This window comes from Chrysochloris asiatica, unplaced genomic scaffold, assembly GCF_000296735.1.
Source record: "Chrysochloris asiatica unplaced genomic scaffold, ChrAsi1.0 scaffold00042, whole genome shotgun sequence".
NCBI classification, from domain to species: Eukaryota; Metazoa; Chordata; class Mammalia; order Afrosoricida; family Chrysochloridae; genus Chrysochloris; species Chrysochloris asiatica.
The window spans coordinates 13308032-13332650 of record NW_006408560.1 but is presented as its reverse complement, the minus strand read 5'-3'; the positions used below and the strand labels follow the sequence as shown (position 1 = coordinate 13332650).

Sequence of the window (24619 nt, the reverse complement as noted above, 5' to 3'; positions counted from 1 at the left end):
GTGTTTTAACAGGAAAGCCCGAAACCAACGTCCAGGACACAACGATTTGCTAGCAAATATATTCTGCTATTCAGTCCTCTCCATGGTTACTGCCTTTTCTGTGCTGAGCAATCCAAGCCACCAAGGGTTAAAGCAGGCTAGGCACGTGACCCAGATTGTCCATAATTGATGGAATAAACCTTAAAGAAATGACATATGATTGCAATTAATCCAGGCACTGTGACACCACCCTGTTAAAAAATAGTGTTTAATAATAATTGCTTTGATCTAGCAAAATGATTTCTGTTCGTGAGCCCAGAGCAGGGACCCTGGGAAAGGGTCTGCCAATGCAACACTGTACTCCACTTCTCCTGCTGCATAAGATATGTGGAAGCTGGGAGACGTGGGGGCAGAAAGGCAGGAAGGGGGCTCTGGTTCTCTTAGACCCTATATAGCAAGTACTGAAAATTTAGGTGATGCTATTCTTCATTGTCTAAACTGGGGCATTTTTGAGAGTATTATAGTAATTGTTATTGTTGTTAAGTGCCGTCAAGTCGGTTCTGACCTATAGCGACCCCATATAGGGTTTCGGAGGAGCCGCTGGTGAACTAGCTTAACCTACTGACTTTGTGGTTCAAAAATTATTTATATAATTATAGTAATAATTATTATTTATATTTAGAACTATGCTGGACAACAGGCACCAAGAGGACTTCTCAGGCAAACTGGGATGTAGATGATTTTAAGCTCATGGGAAGCCTTGATGGATAGAGAATTTTGACATTCTCTGTCTTTCTTTGTCATTCTCTTTCTCACAACAACCCTGGAATGAAGAAATAATTTTTACTCTTACTTAATGGGTGTTAAATATGCACTGATGGTGCAATAGTTAAATGCTTGACTGCTAACCCAAAGGTTGGTGGTTCAAACCTACCAGCCACTCTGAAGGAGAATGATGTGGCAGTTTGCTTCCATATTGATTATAATTAATCTTAGGGGGTAGTGAGTTGATGTTAATAAAGGAGGAACGACTTAGAAAAGGAGGCTGAGAAGAAGAAGGTAGTCAGTGTCACTAAATGGTACATGTAGAAACTGTTGAATTGGTGTGTTTTGCTGTGTATAGCCTAAAAAAAAAAAGCAAGAAAGAAAAGTAGAGGCAAAACCCTCTATAGCCTAGGAAACTCTATGGGACAGTTCTACTCTGTCCTACAGTCTGAATTGATTCGAAAGCAACAGGCTATTTGGTAAAGATGGTGATGAAGCCAAGCTGGTGCTGTCCTGGTCCTTGGCCTGGCTCGTGGGTGACTGATTCCATGCAGGTAGTGATGGGTGGCTATGCTCAGGAAACTCTGAGGCTCAGGAAAACTATGGGTCTCAGAGGTAGAGAACCAGTGGAATGTGAGCAAAGCAATCCCACCCATGGGGAGCACAGGGCACAATTCTCAGGAAGGACTTTCACAGGGTCTTCTCCAATTGTGATCTTGGGTTTCCATTCTAGTGTCCCCCACTGACTAGCTACATAATTTTACTAAATATTGTGATTTCTTTGTGCCTCTGCTTCCTCAATTGTCAGTTGGGACAATCATTCTTTGTTATGAGATAACAATTTGAAAGTAGGTAGTCTCGGGGCTTGCTGTGAAACAGGTACTCAGTAAATACTCAGAGAATTTGACTCTGGAAAGAGTTCGGCAAAGCAGCACACTTTAAGGAACTATGGGGTTCTTTCTGCTCTGACCTGAGCTCCTCAGGGTGGAATGAGCTCCTGACTTGAGATTGGTGCTGCCTTAAGTTCTTGGTGGGAAGGAAGTGGATAAAATACATTCATGGAGGCATGGGGAGATTCCCTGACTCCTCTAGACCATGAGCATCTACTATGTGCACTGTGCCAGGCAGGGCCAGGTTGGGAGGGCAGCACCCAAAAGTCTTCATGCCTTGTGATTTCCTTGGAGCTCTGCACAGGCAGACAGTCTTCTAAGCTTGTGGATGACTTTGTTTGGACATGAGCAGGTAACATGACAACCACCATTGCTGGAATTGATGCTACCTCAAAGCAAAAGGTAGGCAGGCTGGCAACAGTTTGGTGCCAGAGAGCTAGTGAGAAAGAGAGAGAATTATAAAAGTGCCACGTTATTCCTATTCATAGCTTGTGTTTGGTCTCCACCACTTCTATCAACATCGTCCATCACATCCAAACAATTGAAAAGCCTTTGCCAAACGACTAGGAGTTAATAACTCAGGACTGTGTTGAGTTTCTGAAAAACAGTATTTCCACTTCTTATGCAGCACTGAAATGACAATTGTTCAATGCCAACTGGTTATTTTTCCAGACCATTTCCCTTTATTTACATTTAAGCTTTTGTATTTTTAAGTGAAAAGGAGATGGATAGCCTGGAGTAGGTTTCTATAATTTCTCTTGATTTGCCCTTGAATGAGATGTAGATGAGAAGTTCATTCCCCAAACCTGAATTGAGTACCTGCAAAGGGAGGGAGGGAGGGGGAGTGCAGAGAGGATTAGGACAGGGGCCCTGCCCCTTTCAGGAACATTCAGGCTGATGGACAGGCAGAATGAGGACATGGGGGAAAACACTGGCCCAACCCTCAGAAAACATGGGACCATATTAGCCTTTTCTGTTACTGGTGTGTAACAGAGCCCCTCAGGTTCCTTGTCTGTCAAATGGGCACGTCAGACTAGCGGGCCCAGAAGGCCCCTTTCCGTTAAGTGTGTGTGTTCTGTGGATTAGCTATCTCACATTTATTGGCAAGCCCATAGGTGTGGAAGTGGAGCCCTTAGAACACTGCTCCAGAAACCTGGGACTGTGGCAGGAGAAACATGGAAGGATCTGATCTTTGTCTGTGATGCTCTAGCATAGCCTTCTGAAATGCCTGTGGAACCTGCCATATGTGTCTTAGCATTTTCACGGGACCTCAAGGTCTCCAGGCTTCAGGGAGATAGAAATGGGTGTGCCTCTGGGTGCAGACTGGGAGGCAGCAGGCTTTCTTCTCCCTGGAGTTTGCTTCTGAGATTAGAAGGTATAGGTGGGTATCAGAAGCAATATCATAGTGTTGCTTCTGATACTGCAATGGGCTGTGGGTGCAGAAAGAGCAGGGGCTGTATGTAGGGAGGGAAGAAGGAGATGAATTGGAGAGGGTGATGAGGCTGAGATATGCAGAACAGGGAGTGGTCTGTAGGTCTCAATTTGTGTCTTTCAAACAATGCATTCATCTCATGGCTATCTAGAGTTGCAAATTAACATTCATATTTAGTTATATTACTCTGAAGATGAATTGAAATAAACCAGAAACTTAACCAGTTGCTGTGGACTCCTGGTGTGGTGCTGTAGGATAATCACTGGACTGCAAGGTTGGTTTGAACTGCAAGGTTCAAACTCACCAGCCGTTCCTTGTAAACCCTATACAGGGCTGGTATGAGTCAGAACCAACTTGACAGCACTTAACAACTACAACAACCAGTAGCTGTGGAGTTGATTTAGTCTCATGTGACCCCATGTGTGCTGAGTAGAACTACTCTCCATAGAGTTTTCCTGACTGTGACCTTTTGGAAGCAGATCACCAGGACTTTCTTCTGAAGTGCATCTGTTGTGATTGTGTACCATTGAGTTGAATTGATACCGACTCATAGTGATCTTAGAACAGAGTAGAACTGCTGCACTGGTTTTCTAAGGCTGTAATCTTTTCTAAAGTTGACTGCCTCATCTTTATTCCTTGGAGCGTCTGGTGGATTTGAGCTGCTGACCTTACAGTTAGCGGGTGAGCATGTTAACCAAGGCATCACCAGGGCTCCATAGGTACGTCTATGTGGGTTCAAACCACCAAACTTTCAGTTAGAAGTCAAGCATTTAATTATTTGAGCCATGCAGGAATTGTTCTAGTTTATTCAAAATGGGAGGTGTGTGTGTCAGATGGGCGGATGGTGAGTGTAGGATGGGAAGGACGAGCCCAAGCCTTGGATGATGGGAGCTGGCTGGGTTCTCTCCAGCTAGGAACCTAGTGAGCACACAGCTTTCTGCAGAGTAATTTCCTACTGTTTTATTGGACCCCATGTGTGCCATTGAGTTGGTTCTGACTCACAGTGATCCTGTATAGAGTTTCTGAGGCTACAAATCTTAATCGGAGCAGATAGCCTTGCCTTTCTCCCATGGAGTAACTGGGAGATTTGAATTGCTGACCTTGTGGTTAGCAGCCCAAATTGTAACCCACTATACTACCAGGGCCCCTTAGTTTTTGTTTTAATTTATATATATTTGTTTTAACTTGATATATATATATATGTTGTTAAGTGCCGTTGAGTCATTTCCGACCCACAGCGACCCTGTGTAGGGTTTCCAAGGAGCAGCTGGTGAGCGTGAACAGCCGACCTTACAGTTCAAACTGATTCTGCAGTCTGGTGCATTAACTCACAGCACCACACCAGGACACCATGTATATGTATATATATATATGTATATGTATCTATCTATCTATAGATTGATAGATAGTTGTTGATGTTGTTAAGCGCTGCCAAATCAGTTCCAGCTCATAGCAACATGGTGAGGAGCAGCTGGTGAGTTTGAACCACTGAACGTGTGGTTCAAACAGAGCTTGCTGTCTAGTGCTTATCTTACAATGCCACACCAGTACTCCATATATATATATTTGTTGTTGTTAAGTGCTATCAAATTGGTTCTGACCCATAGTGACCCTGGATAGGGTTTCCGAGGAGTGGCTGGTGAGCTTGAACCACCAACCTTGCCGTTCAAATGGCTGTGCAGTCTGGCACATTAACCCACAGCACCACACCAAGACTAATACATATATATTAGTATATATACATAAACGTAAGGAGCTCTGGTAGCATAGTGGTTATGAATCGGGCTGCAAACCACAAGGTCAGCAGTTCGAAACTATCAGCTGTTCCGCGGGAGAAAGATGAGGCTTTCTGCTCCTGTAAAGATTTACAGCCTTGGAAACCCTGTACAGTGTCACTATGAGTTGGAACCGACTCCATGGCACCTAACAACAACAACAAATACATATACTTAATCCTCATGTGGTACTGCAGGATAATGCACTGGATCGTAAGGTCGGGTGTTCAAACCCACCAGCTGCTCCTCGGAAATCCTGTATAGGGTCATAAGGAGTTGGAAGCGACTTGATGGCACTTAACAACAGCTTGCTATGAGTCAGAACCGACTTGATGGCAATTACCAACAACAGCAATATGTATATCTTATGTGTGACATAAGCTTAAATGTGACAGTCTCTCTTTGAGGCTGTGATGGTGACCATAGCCTTCTGTGCTTTTTTCTGGTGCCCCAACAGCAGCCATTCTCATTCCTGGCAGGCTCATTAGAATAATCGAGATTAAAAAACAAAAACAAAAACAAAAATCAGTGTCCAGACCTCACTTGCAGAGATTCTGCTTTAATTGTTCTGGGATGTGATCATGGTCTCCAGGTTCTAGAAGGATCCAGGCTGTGGGTGCCTGGTGAGCTTCCATCCCACACCCATTATGCTCTCTTACGGGGCAGAGAGCTACATCCCCAGTCTAATGTCATTCTGCCTCTGTGTAGTGCTCGAAAGTTTGAGGTGCTATTAGTCTTCCATATTCACTCATCCAGTGAGCATTTGTGAAGTGCTTACTTTGTGTCTGGAAGAGTTGTCCTAGGGTCGGAAAATAAGAGCAAGCCTGTTTTCGGATCCTTTAGAAGCAGCAAGCACCAAACTGCCTAGAAAAAGACCCTATCATGTGTGTTTCTACCTCCCACACTTGGCACATGGCAAACATGCAGTAAGAAACATTTGATTGAACCTCACAGAATATTTGCAGATGTTATAAGTGGGACAGGAAAATAATTTATAAGCAAATGCACAGGGGAGATTTCAGGATAGTCCAGCTCCCCTCTGCCCAGATCTTGCCAAGGGCATAAACTCTCCTTAATTGGAATGGTGTTTGTGGCCTTGTGGGGTCACCCATCTAACTGGATATTTTGGTAGCATGGCTCCTGAATGACCTCTTTCTGCCTTCCTTGGGGCATCGAACAGCGGGAGAGGCAAGGCCTTAGGAGGAGCACTTCCTCTTAACAGGTGTCCTGCTCATGGGGCTGGCTTCACTGAGTACTGCCAGGCTACCCTCTATGCAGACCTGAATGCCCTAGTTATTAACTGGACATCAGGTTCCATCTTTTTCTGGGAGAGACAAAGTACAGGGTGGCAGAGAAATGCCCCAGGCCAACCTGACTTTATGAGTTTTATTTTGGGACCATTGACTTCCTTAAATCTGCAATGTTTCCTGCCTGTTCTCCCCTCTCAGGCCTCATCTAGACCAGTAAGAGACCTGGGTTTAATGGTGACATAACTGAGGTCTCACTAGGGGGCAGGTGAGATGGGCCAGGAAGGCTGGACCTTGAAGATTGCAGTTCTAGTGATTCATGTTTGTCTTGAGGCAATTTCTCAATCCACGGATTGTGAGAGCCCAGATTTGAGTCAGACATGCCTGGTTTGAATCTAGCCTCTACCTCTTTCTCACATAGGGGTGTGGATACATGACTTAACCTCCCTGGGCCTCAGCTCCTTCATCTCTAGCAATGGGTTGTGCTGAGGATCTCAAACAATTAGAACAGATCCTGGCACATGGTAAATGCTCAAGAAATATTAGCTGTTATTTTTGTCCTTTCCCTTAGTTTTCATAGTAGACCCTGGGTGGTGCAAATGATTAAGGGCTAGCCCCTAACCACAAGATTGACAATTGGAATATCCCCAGAGATGCCTCAGAAGAAAGGCCTGGTGATATGTTTTGGAAAAACTAGTCATTGAAAACCCAGTGGAACACAGTTCCACTCTGACTCACATGTATGTGGTCATCTGAGTCAGAGTTGACTGGAGGGCAACTTTTTTTTTTTTTTTTTTTTTTAGTTTTCAGGATTGGCAGGTCTATCTGTTTGACACATCTAAAAATTTTGCTCCCTTTATCCATTTATTTAATATTCAGCTATATCTGTAGTCCTGGTATGGAACTGTGAGATAAATACTGGATCCCTGGATTGTCAACTGCAAGGTCGGCGGTTCAAACCCACCAGCTGCTCCTCAGAAACCCTATGCAGGGTCGCTGTGAGTTGGAACCGACTTGGTGGCACTTCACAACAATAGACAATGTTCTAGGCATGAAGCTATAGAAATTAATGAAACTTTAAAATTTTGTCCTTAGAGCTTACATTCTAGTGGGGGTGAGATAAAGTTGCAGCATACGTGAGTCAATGGGTATAGATGGTGAGAAGTTCTTCCAGTCAACCCCAGTTGAGGCAGTGGTCTGACTCGGGAAGGGTGCAGACGGGACACAGGGCAGGTTATGGGGTTCTTGGTGCAGAGGTTAACCTAGTAACAGGTAAGTAACAGAACTATCTCCTTAGATGGTAGTTATGAGGCCCTCAGGTGGGAACAGTGGCTGAGAGCACAGGAGGCGTGAAGACCATCTTCCTATAGGCATAGGTCAGACACTCAAGACCTCGTTGTTGTTGTTAAGTGCCATTGAATCAGTTTCAACTCACAGCCACCCTGTATAGGATTTCTGATCATCATTGATCATCCAAGCCCAAGGAACCACTTATAAGTCTTCTCTCTCAACCTGGGTATCTGTCCACCTCTGGGCTCTTGCTTATGTGTAGTTTCCCCTTCCCATCCACTGTTTGTTCCAGCCCAACTCCTCCTCCAGGGCTGTTACTGACCTTGCACTGTTGGCAGAATTGAGAGCTCAGGAAAAGTCCAGGGGGACTGGGATGATGAGGATGACAGGAATTCACTGATTCACTCAGTGGGTTGTAAGGGAGAGGGAGTGATGATAGCTGGGGGAGACAGCCCTGATGATGAGCCCTGCCAGCCCCTGGGCAGGATTCCAGATTCAGCAGGTTGGGGAGGAGTGTCGGGTATCCCTACCACTTCCCCAGTGCCCAGATCAGCACTTGGGGCATAGTAAATTCTCAGTAAATATTTGTTGAGTGAATGGATGAATGAATGAATGTGTTGTAGATGTATTCAGAAAAATATTTTTCTGAAACATCTGGGCGAGGCATCTTTGCAAATTGTTGAAAGCATACAATACCTACATTGTAGGGATCTTCAGCAGTTCCAGCCTGAGCTCACCTGTTCTGAAATCTGTGCAGCAAGAGAAAGGACTCATGGCTACTAGAGCATGTGAGCTATCTGTGTGTGTATGAAAAATGAGTTCTTTTCACATGTATTATCCCATTTCAGCCCCCGGTACCTGGGAAGGAAAGTGTGGGTGTTGTTGAATGCTCTTGAGTTGGCCTGTGTAGGGTTTCTGAAGAGCAGCTGGTGGGTTTGAACCGCTAACCTTGGAGTTCAAACTGACCTTGTGGTCCAGTGCAGTATCCTGCAGCACCCCACCAGGGCTCCAAAGTATGGGTAGGTTTTGTTATTTCTGGTTTGCAGAGAAGGAAACAGAGATACAGAGAGATTAGGTAATGAGTCCAAGGTCACACAGTTACTAAACAGCAAAGACATGACTGAATTCTGGTCTTCTGATTTCACATCCCTTTTTTTCTGGTTGGAGGAGACAGTGGCATGAATGAGTTTTGCTGCTGGCCATTTTGTGCTCACAATTTCATGATATATAGAAATGTTTGGGCAAAGGAAATACCTGAAGATAAAAAGAAATGTGTGGAGTGTGGGTCACAGCCAGTGTGTGCCTGGAGCTATAGTCCCTTGGGCCATTAAGGGACTGTTTGACCCAAGAGTCCCATTCACTGGGGGTACTGAAGTTTAGATGAATGAAGCGACTTGACCAAGGCCAAGCGTTTATCACTGAGAAGGTAGATCTACTGTGTCCTCTGATGCTGAGCCCAGGGCTCCCCGCAAGAGCCTTCTTTGCTTATAAACGTCCTAAGGTCTTCTTTCTTCTCAGGCCTGCCAGAGATGCAGGTGCCATCTGAACATCCCCCTCCCACCCCCTGCCCACCATCCCCTTGTCACAGTATCACTTGTCTTCTCCCAAGTGGGACGGTCCAAGGATTCAGAGTCTGAGAGATCCAGTCTGGACCATGAGTGATCAAACAGGAGTCAGGTTGGGCAGTTGCTCTGAAGATGTCAGGAGAGCCCATGGACCATAATTAAATCAGGCAGCTCGACCTAGGAGGAGGAATTTGAGTTGTTGTTAAGTGTTGTCAAGTTGGTCTGAATCACGGTGACCTGTGGTTACCAGTCCAGCGCTTATCCATAGTGCCACACCAGGACTTGAAGCTGAGTTGTTGGTTAGAGCTATCTAGTCGGTTCTGATTCATAGCGGCCCTGTATAGGGCTCCTAGGGAGCAGCTGATGGGTTTCAGAGCAGAACTGCTCCATAGGGTTTTCTTGGCTGTAATCTTTATGGAAGCCCTTTTCTTACACAGTGCAGCTGGGTGGGTATGAACCACCAACCTTTAAGTTAATAATTGAGTGCCTCATTGTGCCAGGAGGTGAGCGTGAGGTAAAGACATGTGTAGAGAGTGGATGAGAAGATGTGATCACAAACAGGGCAGAGTGTGAGAGAGGGAGGAAGCCGGCAGGGCCTCAGTGCTGATGAAGAAGCTCCAGGTTGAGGGGAGGAGCTGTGCTGACCAGGAACTTGGCCTTCCCTGCTGGTGGATCAGGAGCTGCTCTAATTTGCATAGCATTAATTAGTTAGAGTGTCTAATTAGGACAACTATTATAGAGCCACAGTATTAAGCGGGTGCTGAATATCAATCAATTTTGGAGCCTTTCCATGAAATTGAAGGAAAAGTTGACCTTATTAAACAAAAAGATTTTTGCATCCATTATTCCCCAAATAGAATGCACACAGTGTAGTGATGTCAAAGAGGTACATTAGACCTTCACACAGACTTTAGATGGTATCCCCTCTGCCCCTTGGGAGGTTCAATGACAACAGTGATGAATGTATGCACACACACATACACACAAACAGGGTGCATCAGCTGGGTTGGGGAAGGCACTTGCACACCCTTCCCTCAGCTAAGCCCCTCCAGGAGTCCCTGAAAGCATAGTTCTGTTATTTTCAAATGTTCCAAACAATAGAACACATTTAGAACTTCGAAGTCTCTGGAAAGATCTACCATAATCATTACAATTCTGGCCTGTCTTTGGAAGCTACAGGGCAGGCCAGGAGAGTAATTTATTCAGCTGGCTCAGAAGCCAGGGAACAAACTCCATCACACTGCACACCGCCTTGGGGGAGGCAGGGTTGGAGCAGCTCTGAGACGCTGGCGATGCAGAAATGGTGGGGCAGTCAGTCAGGCTGGAGGACCAGGTAGAGGTGTCGGGAAATGGGCAGGTCACAGAGCCTAGGGCAGATAGATATGGGTGTGAAACCTAGGGTTTAAAAATCCTGACATTTTCAATTCCTGACTTTGCCATTTGTTGGCATGTCTAAGTTATTTAATTTCTCAGAGCTATAGGTTCCACCTCTCTAAATGTGGGTTCATGATACTCACCTTGCAGCGTTGTTGTTGTTATGTGCTGTGGAGTCGGTTCTGACTCATAGCGATCCTATACAGGGTTTCCGAGGCTGTACATCTTTACAGGAGCAGAAAGCCTCATCTTTCTCCTGCGGAACAGCTGGTAGTTCGAACTGCTGACCCTGAGGTTAGCAGCCCGATTCGTAACCACTATATGACCAGAACTCCTTACCTTGCAGGGTAGAGCCCTACAAACCAGTAAATCAGTTGCTAAATTGACTCTGACTCATTACGACCTCATTGTGTCAGAGGAGAACTGTGCTCACAAGGGTTTTCAATGACAGAGTGATTGGAAGTAGACGGCTAAGCTTTTCTTCCAAGATGTCTTTGAGTGGACTTAGCCCTGCAGCTTATCAGTTTGCAGCCTAGGAACGAGAACCCCATAAACCAAAAAACTAAACCCATTGCTGTCAAATTGATTCCGATTCACAGCTACCCCACGTGTCAAGGAGTAAACCACTCCATAGGGATTTCTTGACTGCAATATTTATGGAAGCATGTCTTCAGGTGTTTTTTCTGCAGGGCTGCTGGGAGGGTTCAAGCCACCACCCTATAGGTTAATTGTTGTGTAAGTGCTGTCGAGTTGTTATAGTGACCCTGTATAGGGTTTCTGAGGAGCAGCTGGTAGGTTTGAATTGTCAACCTGGCAGTTAGCAGTCCAGTGATTATAATCACTGCATTAGGACTACTTTAGCTGTTGAGCTCAAATCATTTGCACCATCTGAGACTTTAGGACCCTATCCAAAAAACTCAAATCAAACTCACTGCCATCGAGTCGATTCTGACTCCTAGTTACCCTATAAGAAAGATAGAGAGTAGAATTGCTCCTTCCGATTTCTGAGCCTCGTGTTTCTCCTACCGAGTGGCTGATAGGTTTGAACTGCCAACTTTGTGGTTAACAGTTCAACACTTAACTCACAATGCTACCAAGGCTCCCTACTCACTACCATCAAGTCAATTCTGACTCATGGTGACCCTGTATAGGGTGTCCAAGGCTGTAATTCCTTACAGGAGCAGAAAGCCTCATCTTTTTCCCTCAATGCAGCTGTTGGTTTTGAACTGTCGACCTTGTGGTTAGCAGTCCCAGTGCTTATCCTACAGTGCCACCAAGGCTCCTGCATAGTGCTTTATTACTGATTGTTTTCATCATTGAGAAATCTCACATCTGAAGGGCTAGCTTATGGTGGGGAGCAGAGCAGGGACCACATGGATGGAACAACTTGAAGAAATGTAGTCCACCCTCCTCCACCCTGCTAAGAATCTCCTCTGCCTCTACTCAGATGAAAGGAACTTACATGAGAGGCAAGGTCACTTTTAAGAGGGGAAGCATGGTTTACAGAAGAATCTGGCACATACTGGGCTAGTTGTATGACCTTGGAAAAGCCATTTTGTTTCTGGTCCCCTCACTTTCTTCATAAGCAAAATCGGGATTCATGGCCTCTATGTAGGGTGAGGGTTTGAGATAAAGTGTGTAGAAAGCCTAGTCTAGGACCTAGCATATAGTAGGTACTCAATAAATATTAGGTAAAAATAGAAGTATTATTGTTAAGTTGGACTCCCACTATGTCGCTGTAAGGATCAGCACTAGACTGAGAACAAGGTCAGCAGTTTAAACCCACCAGCTGCTCCTTGGAAACCCTATATTTACGAGTCAGGCTGCTAACCTCAAGGTCAGCAGTTCAAAACTACCCAGCCATTCCATAGGAAAAAGATGAGGCTTTCTACTCCCGTAAAGATTTACAGCCTTGGAAACCCTGTACGGTGCCACTATGAGTCGGAACCGACTCCATGGCACACAACCACCAACCACCAACATGAGTCGAAACTGGCTTGATGGCACTTAACAGCAATATTGTTAAGTAGTTTCAAGAAGTACTTAGTAAGCACCTATTATACATTAAACAGATGTAGAGACAATACAGTATAATATGCTATTCCATGGATTCTGGTAGGCTATGGATTAAATGAGCAAACAAACAAACAACAACATCATATGGGATGTGTGAGAACCCATTTATCCAGTCCCAGGCTTATAAAAGGCCCCATTCCCCACCTGGCAGGCAAGTAGAATCTCATGCTGTGAGTTGAGCATGCTGACATTTTAAACTTGATAATAGGAAATGGACATCAAGTAATTGAAATGATATTTAAAGACTGGAGATTCATATCCTTTATCTCCATCAAAAGGATGGACTGAAGGCTTGTATGTCTTCCCACAGTCACCCAAGACACAGTACCTGTTATGTCTCAAATAAAGATGAATCACCCTTCTGCCTGGAAGCCAATTTCTACCAGCCTAAAGCTCAGATTTTTTTTTCTTTGAAAACAACTTTCTGATTATAAAAATAGCATATTCTCATTGTAAACATTGAGGGGAAAAAAGACGAAAAAAAATCATTCCAGCACCTAAAGATATTTAATATAGTTTCACTGTCTCTTTCCACATTAAAAAGTTATAGAGAATATACTGTATGCATTGGGTTCTAAGATTTTCACTTAATATTTTATCATGGAACTTTCTCTATGTCTTCAGTCTTCAAATATTCTCAGCAGAAGTGGTTTAATGGCTGCACAGTGTTCCATCGCTGGATAACTCCAAATTTATCTTATGTAGTTGGGCATTTAGAAGTGAATGGCTTAAAAAAAAAAAAAAGACTGTCATCAAACAGGAAATAAGTCCTAAGTATTCCTGTGTATAAAAGGAGCCCTGATGGTATAGTGGGTTATGTGCTGGGCTGCTAACTGCAAGGTCAGCAACTCAAACCCACCAGCCTCTCCTTGGAACAAAAAGGAGACTTTCTGTTCCTGCAAAGATTTACAACCTTAGAAACTCCATAGAGGGTCACTATGAGTCAGAACCAACTCCATGGCAGTGGATTTGGTTTGGGGGTTAATTCCTGTATGTTAAACACTGTTACTGTGCTGTTGAGACGTAACGAGTTGCAGAGGGTGAAAGGGTGGACCAATTGATCCCAGGACTGTCTCCCAGCCCCTTGAGTCTCTTTTTGGCCCTCAAGTGGAAGTGAATGCAGGCAGAGTGGGTGTGACAGGTGTCCCACCATGAGGTGTGACAACAGCTAATTAACCAGCAGCTCTGTGTGGCCACCATTAACCAAGAGCCACATCAATTTTAAGCTTCATTGGAGTTCAGGCAGCGAAGAAAAGATAACTCAACATTTTAATGAAAAGAAAACATTTCTAGTCTATCCAGATTTCTTTTACATGTTTCCCAGCTGTTGAAAATGTTAGATGGCTTATTTTTTATTGACAAGCAATGGAGAAGGTAAGGAAATTTATCAAGTAGTGAGTATCCCTGCTGATCAGGGGCTGGAACTACCCAAGAAGGCTGCCCAAGCCAAAATGAGGGACGGAATGGGAGTTGACTCTTATGTAAAGACTGTAGGAGAAAGGAAGAGGCTCAAAGGAGGACAGACAACATCTGGCCCCTTTCCCTTCATCTCTTCCTCTAAAAATGATGAAAATTGACTTTGATTCTGGTGTCAGTTTCTGCCAAAATAAATAAATTTGAGGTTGAAATGTACAGTCATTCCCAAACCCTTTCCTGGGGAGGAGTGATTCTCCCAGATGCCTTCAGATCCCTTTGAGAAGAAAGATATGGTCAATTTTGGCTCATAAGCATTGTGAATTTTCCCCAGCTTGTTCTTATAGGGAGATTTGTCCCTGAATTCACTGATTGCTTCAGCTCCTCCAAGGTTTGGTGCTCTGGTGGTATTTCAGGCATCAAGATGTCCCTGGGTAGTACATTTTTGTACTCAGCTAGCCTAAAGGTTAGTGGTTGGTGCTGTGGATTAATACACTGGACTGCAAGGTTGGCAGTTCAACTTCACCAGCTGCTCCTCAGAAACCCTAAACAGGGTCTCTGTGAGTTGGAACCGACTTGACAGTACTTAACAACAACAACAACAGCACCATGGAAGAAAGTCCTGACAATTTACTTCCATAATGATTACAGTAGAGAAAACCCCATGGAGCAATAGGAATACTTCTCTGTAGCACATGAGATTGCCATGAGTCAGAATTGACTTGATGGCAACCTTATGGTTAGTAGCTCAATGCTTAAACTATTGCACCAACAGGGCTTCTAGTCCTTACCCAATGGAGATTGGTGGTGGTGGTGGTAGTTTTGTGCTTTGGAGTTGATTCTGACTCATAGTGATCCTGTATAGGATTTCCAAGGGTATAAATCTTTATGGCAGCAGGAAGCTTCATCTTTCTCCTGTGGAGTGGCTGATAGAATCAAACTGGTGACATCGTGGTTAGCAGACCAACTTAGAACCCACTATGCTACCAGAGCTTCTTCACTTCCCTTTTGTTGTTGTTAACTGCCGTTGAGTGGATTCCGACTCATAATGACTCTGTATAGGGTTTCTGATGAGCAGCTGGTGAGTTTTAACCACCAACCTTGGGATCCAGTGCATTAACCTACAGTGCCACACCAGGACTCCTCACTGCCCTTAGACATCTCCATAAATGTGAGGTGAATGAAGGATAGCGGGCTGTTCGTCATTAACCTGCAGAACGTGGATGAGGATAAAGGAAGCCTGGATTCTGTTTATACCATTTGTGGGCAGCACAGAATGGAGAGTTTCCCCTATAACTAGATGACCCCTGATTGTGTAGAAGGTCTGAGTCTGTGTGTAAGCTGGATCAGAAGCTTCTGGGGACAAGGACCCTGTTTATATATCTTACAGCATTTAGCACACTGTTGCACATCTAGTAGATGCTCAACAAAGGAGAAGTGGATGAAATTGAAAGTGAATGAATGAATGAATGATCTGCTTCATTAGTTGTCCCTTGTATCCCCAGCACACACTCATGCCTGGAACAGAGTAGACCTCAACAACTCTATTATACAAATGAATGGTGAGATTTATAGACACCAGGGAGAGCTGCTTTCATTTTGTCTCAGGCTGCAGGGGGTGGTTGAAAGTGTGGACTTGGGAATATGGAAGTCCTGGCTTCAAATCCCAAGCCCTTCATTTACTCTGCTGTTGCTAAGTACTGTGGAATCAGTTTTCAATTCATAGAGACTCCATGTGACAGAGTAGAACTGACCATAGAACTTTCTAGACTGTAATATTTACAGGGGTGGGTTGCCAGTGCTTTCTACTGTGAAGCTGCGCTTAGCCATTGCACCACCAGGGCTCCTTTTCACTTACTTTGTTGTTGTTGTGTGCCGTGGAGTTGGTTCTGACTCATAGCGACCCTGTACAGGGTTTCTGAGGCTGTAAATCTTTATAGGAGCAGAAAGCCTCATCTTTCTCCCATGGAACAGCTGGTAGTTTTGGACTGCTGACCTTGTGGTTTGCAGCCCGATTCGTAACCACTATGCTATCAGAGCTCCTTTCACTTACTTTAGTGGTTGTTATATTGGAGTCCTGGTGTGGCGCTGTGGGCTAATGCATCAGACTGCAAAGTCGTTTGAACTATAAGGTTGGTAATTCAAGCTCACCAGCTGCTCCTTGGAAACCCTATACAGGGTCGCTATGGGTCAGAATCGACTCAATGGTACTTAACAACAACCTCTAAAATACCTTCTACTGTTATCTTTAAACTGTCATTTCGGTCTGTTTAAATGTACTTTGCTTACGTTTCTATTCTATTTCCCATTGAAGAACGTGATTGAGGGTTAGTGGGCAGTGCCCTGGCTTGGGAGTCAGAGGCCCAGGCTTTGAACTCTGGCAAAAGTCACTCCTTTCATCCCCAACCTCTGCCTGTAATTGGGACTAAGACCAGGGGCTGTTGTGAGGATGGAATGAGAACAAATATGCAAATCTGTCTTGTAAGCTGTAAATTGCTTTACGAAGATTACCAGCGTTTTGAGGCCAGAGGTTGTTATGCTTTGATGTACATCTTCAGGCTGGCACACAGCATCTGCTCAGAAGTGCTGCCCCGGCTCCCTACTACCTTTATCCAGGGTTGTGTTCTCATCTTACTCCAGAATGGGAGCCATCTCTACCTCCTACCTTCGTCCAAACACCTAGAAGTGCACCAAGTCCCCAACTCAGATGCCTTTTAGGCTTTTTACAGATACTACTTTATTTTTTATAACAGCTCTGCGAGGTAGCATTAATATTCTCTCCATCGTACAGACAAGGCAATGGAGCACAGAGGGATGGAGTAAGTAGCCTAAGGTTCTGTAGCCAGTGGCTCTTAGAATTTGGACTCTGCTGTCTAACCCCAGTACCCATGTTCTTGACTACATGGCTACAGGTTCTCTAAGCTGCCCTGGTGCTGGGAGGCTGCACTGAGGTCATGGGGCCCATCTCTGTTTCCTCTAGCTCCAGTAGGAGGGACCCTCAGGACCCTTTCTTAGATCCCATTTTTGTCTTCATCTCTCTGCTTGACTGCCCCGGCCTCCCTGCCCTGCCCTTGGCCTATGTCAGGAGATGAGAACTGCTTCCAGGATGGTTTGATGCATTCCTGAAAGAATGCTCTGCTGCATTGTCAGAGATGAAAGGGACCTCGAAATCCTCTGGTTCTGGTTTGTTAAGAGAAAACAGAAACCCAGTCTACCTAGCGTAATATTGATGCCCACACCATGTCATAGCAGCACAACAAAAGAATTATGTTCCTCTGACTTATGAGCATGGTGGCAAAAGTTTTAAATAACACATCAGCAAACTGAATCCAGCCATGTATAACAAGCACTATACATCATGCTCAAGTAGGGTGCATCTTAGGAAGGCAAATATGATTTCACCCCAGAAAACAGAGGCTCAGGGGTGGGGCTGCTGACACAGAGCTGACCCAGGGTGAGGCCTGGGCTGTTTTCCAGCTGAGGTTAACTTTGGGCTGTGCCCTACTCCCAGGGGACACTGGTGACAGTCCTTCTTTGCCTCCACTTCTCTCCACATCCTTCTCAAAGTAAATTGAGATGCTTCTTTTACTGGAACCCTCTAATTAATTCTCTTTCCATTTCTCCTGCAGGATTCCATGTTTTCGTTGGCCCTGAAATGCCTTATCAGTCTGTCCACCATCATCCTTTTGGGTTTGATCATCGCCTATCACACACGGGAAGTCCAGGTAGGTGCCTTCACCCTCACCCCTCAGGCAGAGGCTGACCTTTTGGCCTTGCCCTAGGCTAGTTCCCCCATTCTAAAGCCCCACCCCCATGCAGCTACTTGGGTGATTTCACAAGATAGTGCCCAACATCGAGGCTCTTCTCTTTGGTCTGGATCCTAATGGCAGAAAGGATTGTGAAGCTGCCCTATGGTTCTAGAACAGCTGTGACAATATCTTCATTTGTGATCCTAGAGACAAATATGTGGTGTCATGATTGGAGGGGGGAGCTGTCCGGCCTAGGACCCTAGCAGCATTGTAATGTGAGAGAGTTCTTTATGAGTTGTTTTGCCTTTTCTATTTCTTGCTGTATGTTTTCTGAATTTGAGCCTTGAATTCATCCAGTGAAGTAGACCTACCTTGTGTTTTCTCTACTCACACACAGTATCTCACATGGTCACACGCACAGGTGTGCACACTCCATACTGCAGCAAACATCTTTAGGCAGTTTGCTTTTGAGGGGAGTAGAGTTTGCCTATGCCGGATGCTGCCAGGCTGTGTGGCATCATTTTCTAGATAGACTGATGTGCTCAGGAGGGCCTGTTTCTTGCTGCCCAGGACTGACTTGGCACCTGGAGAAATATTGGCTGCGACACCAGGCTTCTCTGCCAATTTGGCTGGGAGAGGGAAGAAGGTTAACCCTGGACCAGGGAGGTCAGACAGGAGCACCCAGACCTGTGACATCTAGTGACAGCGAGTTTCCCTGGCCCCTGGCCCTGCAGGCTCTCATGTTGTACTGTGGACCTGGGTAGCCCGAAACTATCCAGATGTTTTTTCTCTCACACATGTGAATCTGGAAACAATCCTGGCCCTTTGGCCTGAGAAGCACAGATAGATCCACATCTGGGCAGCAGGCAAGAGAGAGACAAAGACCAGAACTCAGTGTCAGAAAAACTGGGGTCATGGCCCGGCCACAACCTCTTCCTGTGATGTATCTTTGTCCAGTCCATGACCTCCTTGGGCCTTAGTCTCATCATCTAGAGTTTAGCTTTTCTGGGTTGTTGTGTGGATGGAATGAGGAGGCATATATGCTAGTGCTTTGTAACCTGTAAAACACTTTTTACATCCAGTCTGCTTTGTTACTGAACATTTCCCGATTGTAGTGGCTGTACTGATGAGCATGGTGTCCACTCTCCTTCGAGTGTCAGGGTAGGGCTGACTGCAGATTCCTTGGCTCTGGGCCATCTCGGCCGGTCTCCAGAGAACACTAATCCTGATAGTTGGGACTCCTTAGCCTCTGCAGGGTCACAGGTGTTCGGACGCAGTTTGTGCTCTGAGGGCTGAGTCCCAGATGCCTTCAAGCAGCTTTCTTCCCAGAGTCTGCATAGAACAAAGCTGGTTGTCTTTAATCTAGGTGAGCCCAAAAAGGAGCCAGGAGTCCAAGCAGAAGGAAAGGGGTAAGGGACCAAAATAACACCAGAAGTAGCCAGTGTGACTTTCAGACCAGTTCCACCCCACCCAAACTAGTCACAGGACCCAGACAGTCCTCAGCTGTTGGGAGTGCACACCACCACCGAAAAAAGGCAGAATCATAAAATTCACTTATGATCTAGGCTTGAGGATGGGGAAGAAAGAGAGGCAGTTTCCAGCCTCAATACCACATTGCAGCCTCGCTAAGCCCGACTACCTCCTCTTTATTCTCCAGGCTTTGGGCAGGTAGGACCAGGTGTCTCGTCCTCTGATTCCCCTGGTAACCTTTTTCCAACCCAGGACCTGCAGGCCTGGCTCTCATTCCTGGTCCTGCCCAGTTGTGGTTATGATCTCAGTGTTGGGACCATGTTCCTGACAGGCCAGCACCTAGTTAGGCACCTATTGCAATACTCTCAGCCAAGGCCCATCTCTATTTCAACCCTCATCATGGGCAGTAGATGACCTTGGACTGGTACCAGCTTCTCTGGCCTCAGCATTCACATCTGAGGCATGGGAGTCACATGACACTTTGCTGCATGCTTACGAGGGGAATACTACAGAGTAAAGAATGGACTTTGATGAAATTGAGACTTTGATTCTTCTCCTCTCACCTCTGCCTAACTGTGTCCAGCTAGACCCACCAGATGGTCACTGTCATGACTGCCCAGTACTGCCCTGTGGTCAGCCTTTCTTCCTGTGCTGTTCCAGCCCTGCCTGCATGTTTAGCTCCCATTGTTCAGGCCCTTATCCTACTTTGTCCTATTTTCCCCCATTGGCATGTGCCTTTTATTTTTATAGGAAGGTTCTTTGCACAAATAGCTGCACCTTCTTCTACCTGAGTGAAGTAGGAATGGTATGGGCCCAGTCAGTCAGAAGAGAGAGGTTTTCTCCCTTACTGGGCCCCCTTGTGTGTATATCACCTGGCCATGTTGTCATTTTCTATTCTGTGCCCTTCTCCTCATACTCTGGGACAGTGGCATCACTGATCCTTGCATGCCCAGTCCCCAATTTTCACCTAGTGTTAGATAGCAGGTGTTGTAATTTTTTGAATGGAAGAATGCTGGATTGAAGAGCTATGGCCTCCAAAGCTAGGTATACGATTACTTAGCTCTGTGGCCTTGGGTCTCAGTTTCCTCATTTGTTAGTTGTTGTTTTAGGTGCCATTGAATCGGTTCCAACTCATAACAGTCCTGTGTACAACAGAATGAAACACTGCCCAGTCCTGCACCATCCTCACAATTGTTGTGTTTGAGCCCATTGTCACTGTGTCAATTCATTTCATTGATGGTCTTCCTCTTTTTCTCTGATCCTCCACTTTACCAAGTACGATGTCCTTCTCCAGGGACTGGTCCCTCTTGATGACATGTCCAAGGTATGTGAAAAAAAGTCTTGCCAGCCTTACATTCTGTCTGTACTTCTTCCAAGATAAATTTGTTTGTTCTTCTGGAAGTCCATGGTGTATTCAATATTGTTTGCCAACACCACAATTCAAAGGTATCAGTTCTTCTTCAGTTAGTTGGGAGTCCTAGATCCCTGGATTTTATAATTTTCTGGTTTAGATCTAGCTACATGACTGGCTGCAGGACCTGCTTCCTGAGAATGATGGTTGTTAGTTGCCATTGATTTGGCTTCTATGTATGGCAACCTTATTATATATCTCACAGACTGAAACATTGCCTGGTTCTGTGCTATGTTCACAATTACTGCTGTGTTTGAGCAGATTGTTGTGGCTGTTGTATCAATCCATCTCACTAAGGATTTTCCTTGTTTTTGCTGACCCTCTACTTCACCAAACATTTCTGAGAACAGAGGGAGGAGGTATCCCAAGTCTGGCCGACAGTGATTATACAGAGAAGAGCTCTTAGAAAACATCTGTCCATGTAGAAAGACCAGCTGCTGCTCATCTGTGTGATGCAGGACAGGGTCAGGATGCAGCTGTATTATCTCCTCCATGGGGTGATGTCGGGGTTTTTTGTTAACAATCTCACCACTTCCTTCATCCACAATAGTTGCTTGTCAGTTCGCTAAATTTTAGGAGAGACTGCATCTCTCCCCAACCCTGTCTACAATGCTCACATTCAGGCTTCAGGCCCTAGTCCAGCTGCATACATGTTAGGCTGAGAGTACCTTCTAGAATAACCAGTTGCTGTCAAGTTGATTCCAACTCATGGTTGCCCCTTGTGTGTCATAGTAGAACTTTGCTCCAGAGGATTTTCAGTGACTGAGTTTTCAGAAGTAAATCATCAGACTTGTTTTTTTTGAGATGTCTCTGGGTGGACTTGAACCTCCAACCTTTTGGTTAGTAACCGAGCATGTTAACCTTTTGCACATACAGGAACTTGACCTTCTAGAATAGTGTTCCTATAGGTTAGTTTAGATGGCTTATGTTTTTAAGAAAGAAGAATTCTGAAGCATTATTGGTTTAATTCTCAATTGAACTCTGGCTTCAAATTATAGAACCTCAGGGTTGGAAGGTTCTCTGAAGCTTATAGTCCAGCCATGCCTGGTGTGCTGTCTGCCAGTGACATGACACCTACTGCCTCTTGAGGTAGGCCCTCCTACTGTTGGGCACCATGAGCCAACAAGTCTTCTTCCCATTAAGGAAACACACCACCTTGTAAATTACACTCAGCCCAGGTTCTGCATCTTAAGCCTGGAAAAGAAGGTGTCTGTGCTCCCCACAAGGAGTCCTAGTGATACAGTGGTTAAGTAAGTACTCGGCTGCAGAGAGGTCAGTGGTTCAAACCCACCAGTTTCTCAAGACAGAAAGATGTAGCAGTCAACTTTCATATAGATTGTTAAGTGCCTCGAGTCGGTTCCAACTCATTGTGACCCTGTATAGGGGTCCTGAGAGGCAGTTGGTGGATAGAACTGCTGATCTTAAGATTAGTGGTCCAGTACTTATCCTATAATGCCACACCAGGATTCCATTGAAGATTACAACCTTCAGAAACTCTATGGGACAGTTTTCCTCCTGGATTCCTGGTGTTTGGCATTGTAGGCTAAGCACAGGACTTCGAACCATAAGATCGGCTGTTCCTTGAAAACCCTATGCAGGGTTGCTATGAGTCAGAACTGACTTGATGGCAATTAACAACAACATAGGACTCCCAGTGTGGCGTTGTAGGATCAGCACTAGATTTCGAACCACAAGGTCAGCAGTTCAAAACCACCAGTAGCTCTTTGGAAACTCTGTAATACAGGGTTGCTGTGAGTCAGAATTGACTCAGTGTCACTTAATAACAGTAATAGGGTTGTACTGAATAGAACTTGACTTGATAGTAACAGGATTGGTTTGGTTTTGGTATTTCCCATGTGGCAGCCTTCATAGTTAGCATATAGTTGCCCTGCCTGCCTCAGTTTCTCCTCTAGGAATTTTGGGTCAGGGAGCTTTCAAAGGCTCATATCTCTGTTATCCTTAGGTCTCCTGGGAAAAAAAACACAACAAAAACAACTATGTGTTTTGTTTATTTACCAAAGCTTAGACTGAAAACAGAAGTGTCCCTTGGAGAGTTGATTCACTCCTGGGGTCTGATGATTTCCAACAACTAGATTGATAGTGTAGCCTCCTCTCCCTGGGCTCATGGTTTAGATGCCATTGGCACATCCCCAGGCTCAACATGTGAAACACAGCTCCTCTAATATCCTTCCCCTCCCTACTCTTGGTTACCCATCTAGCTCACTGATTCATTCAACATATATTTAGCCAAAGTTTACCCACTAGCCACTCCTCGGATCTCTGAGTTGGAACTGACTCCATGGCATTTAACAACAGCAATAACTGTGCGCAGAATGGGGGCAGGGGCCTAATTCTCTGAAATCACCTTAGTTTCTTTCCCCTGACCCCCTGTCTCTCTTCATCTCTATGGGTTTGCCAAACTCTGAGAAAATCTACAGCTCTAGTAGCGTAGTGGTTACAACTCAGGCTGCTAACCTCAAGGTCAGCAGTTTGAAACTACCAGTAGTTCTTCGGGAGAAAGATGAAGTTTTCTGCTCCCATAAAGATGTACAGTCTTGGAAACCCTACACAGGGCCATTTTGAGTTGGAACTGACTCCATGGCACATAACCAACCAATGAATGTCTCTGGTGCCATGCCTGGAAGACAGGACAGCAGGTGGCTGAGAACACTGACTCTAGCCCAGCTTGGGTTCAAATCATGCTCACTGTCTTATTTAATCTCTCTTAGTCCATTTCCTTTCTATAAAATGGACTGTATAATAGTGCCTATCGCAAAGGTAAATTAAATCAGCTAATACTTGCAGAACCATTAGCTAGATGAACACTTGTTTACCAGGAAGACATTCCAGGTAAAGGTCTCAAAATAAGCAAAGGGCCCAAGATGGGAAATAGAGTGTGTTGGGAATACATCCAGGATAAGGCCATAGAGAACCCACATGCAGGCAGACCCTGGCAGACAGCAGGTGCTTAGTTAGTGTTTGTTAAATTAAGTTGAGGGATGACTGTGTATGCAGGATAGGACATGAGCCAGAGCTCACATCAACCAGTGGGTGGATGGGAACTTTAAAACCAGTCAGCTGGATTGCAACTCATGGTGACCCCATGTGTATCAGAGTAGAACAGTTCTCCACAAGGTTTTCAGTACCTGATTTTTAGAAGCAGATCATCATGCATTTTTTTCTGAAGCACCCTGGGGTAGACTCAAACCTCTAGCCTTTAAGTTAGCAGTCAAGCTCTTAACTGTTTGTACCACTCAGGGACTTCTAGGGAGACTTTAGAGCTAATTAACATCAGTCTGTAGTGATTGGCCATATTAAAATGAAAAGTCATCACTCAAGGAAATGGGTCAGGGTATCCTCTCTTGTTTAGGGCATTGATCCCCTGAACAGGCTTCCAATCTACTTAAAACTCTACAGAAACATAATGATAGTGACAAGACATGGGCCTTCAACCTCATTAATGTGAAATATAAGGGACCAAAAAGGGGGAGACTTTTAACTTATTAGGTATATAAAAATGGATCTTTTTTCCTTAAATACCAATGGAGTTCTCAGCTGACAAGGAAATTACTTCAAATTATAGAGCATAAATTATATACGAGAGACAGCTCACGGTATAAAAGACTCACCCGTCATGGCGTGATGGTCCCGTAGGTCGGAGCACGCTCTTTGGTGCATATGACAGGGCTGTCTGTCACAGGGAAGCAGGCGTCTGGAACACAGGAGGTGCTCTAGGGTCCCACGACTGAATGGACCTACTGATCATCAGTGGTATTTCATGGCTGGGAGGGCTTAAGACATGTCTTGCTCATTGTGTTCACACTTCCTTCTCACTGTAATAGGGAGTGGGCTCATGTCACCTCCAGACATGTCCCCATAAGGGCACCTGGCACAGCGGAGCTGTTTACTGACCTCTCTAAATCTGCCTTGCGGGTTAATGTGCTGGACTGTAAGGTCAACTCAAACCACAAGGTTGGGGGTTCAAGCTTATCAGCTGCTCCTTGGAAACCCTATACAGGGTTGCTATGAGTCAGAACCAACTCAACAGCACTTAACAACAACAACAAAATCACAAAAATGGTGAGTCCATTCATTCATTGATACCAAAAAACCCCACAAACTGACTGCCATTGAGTTGTTTCTGACTCATAGTGTGACCCTATAGGACAGAGTAGACCTGCTC

At 45.1% G+C, this 24619-nt stretch overlaps 1 protein-coding gene across 2 annotated transcripts in view; it reads left to right on the top strand.

Annotated features, from left to right (window-relative positions):
* KCNN3 (potassium intermediate/small conductance calcium-activated channel, subfamily N, member 3) overlaps positions 1-24619 on the top strand; it is a 280297-nt gene that overhangs the window by 37376 nt on the left and 218302 nt on the right. For both annotated transcript variants that reach the window (XM_006861510.1, XM_006861509.1), the window contains exon 2: positions 17436-17531. In XM_006861510.1, the coding sequence (XP_006861572.1) occupies positions 17436-17531 (96 nt within the window). The remainder of the gene's footprint in view (positions 1-17435; positions 17532-24619) is intronic.